We start from the raw sequence: 8013 nt of genomic DNA, 5'->3' as shown, positions 1-8013 counted from the left end.
GTTGATCCCGACATCAAGGACAGTTCAATTACTGCACGACATTGAGGTGAGTTACCTTCCAGTAGCGGTGGGTCTATGGCCACAATGTCGGCCCACTAGTAGGAGTTATATGTTAGATGATTGTCTTTATGATAATTATCTAGGTTGCTACTACCTGTTATGTTTTATGTGCTAGCATGATATGATGATATGTGATAGTAGTAGTAGGGGGAGTAGTTCCCGTAACATAGTCGTAAGGACCTAAGGGTAGGTCGGGCATCCCACAAATGCCTGGTTGGGTAGGTTAAGCAGCCCACAACTGCTTGACAAGGGTAGGTCAGTCACCCTAGAAATGCCTAGCAGGGTAGGTCGGGCACCCCATAATTGCCCGACAGTATGTGTGTTGCACGATATGTGGTATGATGGGCGAACTCACTAAGCTTTGTGCTTACGGCTTCCAGTTTTGGTTTCAGGTACCTCTTCGTCGAAGGGGAAAGAATCAACATGGTAGCGGCACATCACACACACATAATTTCTGCATTTTGAGATCCATGAGATTGTACTATGATATTATTACTATTGATGATGTGATTTTTGAGACATGTGGTTATGGTTCATGGATTTTTATGATGTTGATGATGTTTTTCAGTAAACGGTTAAATAAGTAACATAGATAAAAACAAAATTTTTGGTCTTGAAAATTAAGATGCTACAATTGTTCTTGTTCAAACTTTTTGAAGGTTTGTTAAGGTTTTTTCATATTTATTCATCATATATTCTATTTCATATTCGAGTTTTGTATGATATGCTCATATTCGAATGCATGACCTTAAGGCATATTGTTTTAGAGTTTATGGATTTCAAGAACAAACCTAAAAAATTCATTAATGTGTTCATGACCTTTCACCATGTTTGGTTGGAAAATACATAGTATTCGTTGGAAACTAGTTTGGTCGGAATACCTATAAGGTCTGTTATAATAGTATTTTATTAACATTTCAAACAAATTTAATGGCTACATATATAAAGAAAAAAACTAACTATATATAAAAACAAAACTATTATAAGGATTATAAGTGGCTAACCCTATTAAAATACCAAATAAAATAGAAATAAAACAAAACTATACAGGTATATCATAAGAGGATGCATAATGCAGTTGTATAAGAGTTGAATAAAATGATGATTACGATTGAATAAGAGTTGAATGAAGTGTAACTCATAACATAAAATAGAGTTAAGTGATCACTGAATGGTTCAATAGAAAAAATAAAATGATAATTAAGATTAAATAAGTATAAGTATTTAACTAGTTGTAATCCATAATATATAGATATGATAATGTATTAAACTCTATAAAATTTAAGGAATTATGTACATTAGGCATTTCATTATCCAACCCATAGTCCCATACCATTTATGATTATTTTATTTCATCCAACCAATTAAATCTTTTGACAAAAATAAATGAATAATCCAAAAGCGATTACCAACTATCCTAACAACCCCTCAAACCCGTTGCTAAAAACTGCTTTCATGACTTCAACACGATGAAAAAGCAATAACTCATTTCAAAAGTACACAACAAGAAATCTAAATATTGCCAAAAAGCCAAGGAAACGTGCTCTCCAATCTCCATTTACACACACATATAAATACATCTTCATTAAAACAAGATCTTGATAAATATGGATAAACAAACATCAATAGAAAGCCAAGGTAGCGTTCATGTCCCAATCAATATTTTCGACCCACAAAGCAGCATCGAAACATCAACCAGCAATGAGAATACATCATCATCGGTTTCAGGAAGAAGACAAGTGACCCGAGCACCGGAGAAGAAGCTAACTCTCTTTGCCCTCCGGCTAGCGGTTCTGGAGAAAGCAGCCACCGGGCTAGGAACCCTCGGATTCATCTGGGCCACCGTGGTTTTACTAGGTGGATTCGCCATCACTATAGATCAAACAGATTTCTGGTTCATTACTATAATTCTGTTGATAGAAGGCACTCGGATTTTTAGCCGGAGCCACGAGCTTGAATGGCAGCACCAAGCAACTTGGTCGCTCACCGATGCCGGAATCAGTAGTTTCCGGGCAGTCAAGTCTAGATCGCATATAGTCATCAGAGCTTGTAAGGCGGTGTTCGGTTATAATGGTGGTAGTAGAGACGTTAGAGAGACTGCTTCACATCTGCGAAAGGTAAAAGGTAGATACTTGGAGAAGAAGAAGACGTTGAATCGGACATGGACGAGTTCAGATGTTCCTCTTCTTCCATATGGTCAATGGGTGTTCTTATCAAGAAATATCAGTCGTCTTCTTTATTGGCTTCAGTTAGCATCAGCAACAGCTTGCGTGGTGTTGTCGTTGATAAAGCTAGTGAAGCAAAACTTTGGAGAAATTGAGAAAGGAGATACTGATAAGAGAAACAGGAAATCGGCTTTGATTATATTCTATTCATTAGCGTTAGCTGAAGCGATGTTGTTTCTTTTAGAGAAAGCTTATTGGGAATGGAAGGTGATTATCAAGAAACTGTTGGATAAGATAAACGATGAGTGTGAGTTGGGACCAACGGGGATGGTTTCTGTTCGGAGGTTTTTCTATGATGCATACTCGAAATGTGTTAATGGAAGCATCTTTGATGGGTTGAAGATGGATTTGGTTTCATTCGCGATGGAGCTTTTGGATTCGGATTCCTCCGATGAGCAGCTGATCGGTGTCAGAATCTTGAAAAACTTCACGAAAAATCAGCGGTTTTCAGAAGATACACTTCAGAAAATCGGAATCACGATTACAGTGATAGACCGGTTGGTTGAAATGCTAAACTGGAAAGACCCACAGGAGGAGGAGATTAGGAAATCAGCGGCGGAGATACTGGCGAAACTCGCCGGAAAAAAACAAAACTCCCTTCGTGTTGCCGGGATTCCAGGCGCCATGGAGTCGATATCTTGCCTGTTGAACACCCATAGAAATCATAGCGCCACCGCATGCGGTGAAATCCCGAGAAAAGAGATAATTTCCGACAAAGAAAACTACGGGTACTGGGAATTCAATCAATTGGGTCTTCAAATCTTGAAGAAACTCGCTCATGATCATAACAACTGTGGAAAGATCGGGAACACGAGGGGTCTTCTAGCGAAAATCATAGATTTCACCCACGCCGGAGAGAGATTATTAACGGATACCCGGGTCACAGAATCTCAGATTCTTACAGTGAAAAGATCTTTACAGGTGGTGAAGATGCTCGTGAGCACCACCGGTGGCACCGGTAGACAGCTCCGATCAGAGATATCGGAGGTGGTTTTCTCGATCACTTACATAAGAGATATATTGAAGTATGGTGAGAAACACCCGATGTTACAGAAACTTGGGATCGAGATTTTGACAAGTTTGGCATTGGAAAACGATGCAACGGAGAGAATAGGGGCTACCGGAGGTGTTTTGAAGGAGTTGTTTAACATTTTCTTTAGAGAAGGGTTGCCGGAAAACCAGAATCATGTGAGAATAGCGGCCGGAGAAGCAATTGGGATGCTGGCATTTGAAAGCGCCACCAATTCTCATCGTATTTTGAAGTTGAAAGTGAGTGAGAAGCTTGTTGATGCTTTGGATAATCCGTCGCTTCGTATAAATGCGGCGATAATTTTAAGGAATTTATGCATTTACAGTGGACCAGGGTTCTTTCAACAGCTACGAGGCATAACCATGGCTGCACCTACTGTAAGTTTACTTCCAAATTCTATTTGTTCCTGCTATATATTGCATACAAGAAGTCTTTAATGGATATAGCCAAATGATGATTTTACATTATTTAACTTTATCATTTTTTTTTTTTTTTTTTTTTTTGCTGAAGTATGAACTTTAAAAAGAAATAGAACATATTTAAAACAAAATAGCATTTATTTAAAGATTAACAATGTTTTTTATTCAAATTCATATCAAAAGTGAATATACCCTTAAGGGTATATAAGCTTAGGTACCCAAACACATCATAATACGTCATTTTCTTTGATATATTTATTATAGTGTTCTTAAACTTCAACCTTAACTTGATTTACTTTCAAGATATTCGAAATTTCACTATTATATAGTGAAATTTTAATATATATATATATATATATATATATATATATATATATATATATATATATATATATATATATATATATATATATATATTCTAAATGTTAAAATGTTATTGATTAGTTATTATTATTAATATTATTAAAAAAAATGTAAACATGGTTTGTTATATTTAATTAAAAAGAGTTAGAATGATACATCATATATATCATAACAATGATTTTGAAATGATACTTGTATTGAATATCTATTTTATTTTTTACTTTATCACGGTACCAATATTAAAATTGATTAAATAAATATTTCAAAGTGGACTATTTTTTTATACTGGCAAATTAATTTACTCTTAATTATCATCTATATCTTATTAGATCTAATTATCATCTATATCTTATGAGATCTTTAAACCGAGGAATTGAAAGGGTAGAAGATATGTTTCTAAACAAAAAGCTTTTAGCCATTCTATCCCAAAAGCCCGAGGTCAAATTAGAGATGAAAATTTGATACATATATTTACAACAAGAAAATATTACAACTCATTCAAACTAAGGTGTTGTTTGCTTTTTGAAAAAAACCTCTTCAAACTTCTTACTGCTGCGCGGCGCAGCACACGCGCAACACTTTTCATCTCGCAGCTGTTTGTTTTTTAGAATTCTTTTGAGTCAAAAACCTCTGCACTGGCTCTGTTTGGCGCAACACTTGTACTGCCTCTTCTAACCTCTTCCAACCTCTTCTTCTTCTTTTTTTTATTGCTGAAATTTTGATTATATGTTATTAAAATTTTATTTCTCATTTTTTTCCGTTTTTTTTTCGTTTATTCTTATTGAATTTATTTTTCATTTTTTTATATTCAATAATGATAATTTCTTGATGAAATATCATTATTTTTTATTAAAATATTTTTATTTTTTGTTGAAATATCATTCTTTTTTACTGAAATATCATTAATTTTTACCGAAATGTTATACATTATTAAATTTTACGTATTAAAAAGCTATTTTCTATTTATAAAATTAGTTTATTTTAATTTTTTAATATCTGCAGCAGTATGCAGATGTTAAAAAAACAAACACGCTTCTTATTATAGTCTGCAGCCGTTTGGTCCACCTCTTCTATTGCAGAGGGTTGCAGAGGTGGTCCGCAGACTTCATGAATTTTTGCTTCAGAAAATCAAACAGCACCTAATTATCAGTTCAAATTGATACCAATATGGAATATTACTTATATTTTTTTTGACATCATTATAACATTAAGATACAATTGTTTATGTATTAGTAACACGACATGACAGTGAGAGTTTTAGTTTTCTAGACTTGAAGTAACCAACATTGTATCGGTCTGTAATTGCTTTACAGGTGCTTAGAGAAATGATGACACAAGAAAACAAGTTGCAAGAAGTGATGGTGGGACTAGCAGCACATGTCTTAGGATATATGACACCAAATGAAGCTAATGCCATGTTCAAGAAAGCCGGGATACAAGAGTATGATTTAGCAATGGCACTCGTGCAAATTTTGAAGAAAAATCCACAACCACAAACCAAGATTCCAAGAATAAGGAGATATGTAGTCGAGTTGGCAACTTGGATGATGAAAAATAACAATACAAATATCGATATTTTCAAGCATCTTGGGATGGAAGAAGAGTTGGAAGGTATTTTAGAGACCACATCAGAAGTAGAAAGTTTTAATATTTTCTCTGGGGCGATTGGATTGAGTCGTTACAAGACGTCTATTCATTCACTTGTTGAGATAGCAATGGACTTGTTCAAAGATGAGTAACTAAAAAGTAAAAACTACAAGTACTTCCTTCATATAATTTATACATTGTTAAAAAAAAAGTGGAAGTTCATTAGAAATGTACATATTTTTGAATTTTTATAAAAGAAAAACACATTTTTATTATTGAAACCGATATCTAAGATATTTTTTATATTTTTATCTTTTATTTGCTTTATCTTTTCCTTTTATTTACCATATTTATCATCTTGTACTCCCTTATAATTCCTCTCATGTTTTGTGCTTGGGTATGAAGTAATAAGAAAAATTCAATCTCTGATTACTATCGATTTTTAGATGGTATGGCTTGTTTAACACCCTAAGATTCAACCTGCATAACATCTCTACTGATGGCAGGAGAAATCGATTCCAACAAATCCAAAACCGCAAAGTCCTCCAGTGAAACAATCAATCATGGCTAACCCTACTATATTCATCCATCTGATTACCCTAAATTACTACATGTCAATGACGTTCTTAGTGACAACAATTATTCGGATTGGTCACTGTAACATCCATAAAATTCATAAAAAATTTAAACTTTTTCAAACATCCAAAACCACCATTTATTACAAATTATTTTCAGAATAGTTTAGCATCAGAGTAATCCCATAAATCATGGCATAAAATACGAGGAGGTGCACGATCAAGCCTTCGCTTTCTCGCGATCATCCGAAGTACCTGAAATAAAATCCAAAACTGTAACAAAGCTCAGTGAGTTTCCCCCAAAATACCACAACATACAAACCAGAACAATATCATGAACAAACAGTATGCATACAGAGCCTTCAGCCTGACTGGACCGCCTCACCAGGCCTTCAGCCTATCTGGACCACTCACAAAACCTTCAGCATGACTGGACCACCTCATCGGGCCTTCAGCCTATCTGGACCGTTATCCAGGCCTTCGGCCTGATTGGTACGTCCCCATGGGCCTTTAGTCTATTCGAGCCGCCATGCGTCTGTTAGTCTTCAGTACACAACAGGACCACCTCAACCCACCCATCATCACAATATCACATAAATATCAAACGCTAGCTAGGACATACGATAGTCATACAAGCCTAACATATAATCAATCATAGCATCATCATATATACTAGGATACTGATCTAACAGATCACTACACATAGCATCATTTGATAACCAAGATACAATCCAAAGGGTCGGCCTTTGTGAATAATCCTACCGTGGTAACCAGTACGTTCCTCCTTGATAATTCTTATGCATGCATACTTTTCGATAGTGGTGTGGAGAAACGCTTTGTAAGCCACAAGTTTAAACACTTAAACAAAATCCTGAATCACTAAAAGACACATTCACCATAGAAACAGCAAATGGAAAGGCAGAGAGCACTAACGATATATACATAAGATGTACCCTCACTCTAAACAACTACTCTTTCCAAATTGACCTGATGTCAGTAAAAATAAAACGTTTCGACGTCATCAAATGTATGGATTGGTTAAGTCCTCACCATGCGGATATCCTGTGTTACAAAAAAGCCATTCGCCTAAGTCTACCAAGTAACGAAATCCTCATCATCTATGGTGACAAACCCGACACGAACCTTCAAATCATTTCTTTTGTCAAGGCATAAAGGTATCTTCGCAAAGAATACTATGTCTTCTTAGCTCACGTGGTGGATAAGAAACAAGAAGTGAAAGACATCAAGGATATTCCAGATGTGTGTAACTTCCCCGACGTATTTATGAAGATCTCCCAGGAGTACCTCCCGAACGCCAAGTCGAGTTCATAATCGACTTGATTCCCGGAGCTAACCTCATAGCCAAATCCCCATACCGTTTAGCACCTGCAGAAATGTAGGAATTGTCCAATCAACTGAAATAACTACTTAGCCAAGGGTTCATCAGACCAAGCTTCTCACCTTGGGGAGCACCGGTCTTGTTCGTGAAGAAGAATGATGGATCATTCCACATGTGCATAGACTACTGGGAGCTAAATAAACTCACCATAAAAACTGATATCCTTTACCTCGAATCGACGACCTCTTCGACCAATTACAAGGAGCAAGTTACTTCTTAAAGATAAATATAAGATCAGGATACCATCAACTGCGAGTCCAAGAGGAAGATATTCGCAAGATTGCATTCAGAACTCACTACGGTTACTATGAGTTTGTAGTGATGCCCTTTGGATTGACCAACGCACCTGCGGTCT

General features: G+C 35.8%; 1 protein-coding gene across 1 annotated transcript; it reads left to right on the top strand.

Moving 5' to 3' along the window:
- Positions 1 to 1552: 1552 nt before the first annotated feature.
- On the top strand, positions 1553 to 5965 carry LOC145011775 (ARM repeat superfamily protein). The gene is made up of 2 exons (XM_078970515.1): positions 1553 to 3692; positions 5411 to 5965. The coding sequence occupies exons 1-2, from the start codon at positions 1668 to 1670 to the stop codon at positions 5834 to 5836; spliced, it is 2451 nt and encodes an 816-aa protein (XP_078826641.1). The 5' UTR covers positions 1553 to 1667; the 3' UTR covers positions 5837 to 5965.
- The last annotated feature ends 2048 nt before the right edge of the window (positions 5966 to 8013 follow it).

The sequence above is a fragment of the Lactuca saligna genome, chromosome 8 (genome assembly GCF_052625555.1).
Source record: "Lactuca saligna cultivar CGN05327 chromosome 8, ASM5262555v1, whole genome shotgun sequence".
NCBI lineage: Eukaryota > Viridiplantae > Streptophyta > Magnoliopsida > Asterales > Asteraceae > Lactuca > Lactuca saligna.
Note: the sequence above shows the minus strand (reverse complement) of the source record. Positions and strands in the feature narration are given on the sequence as shown.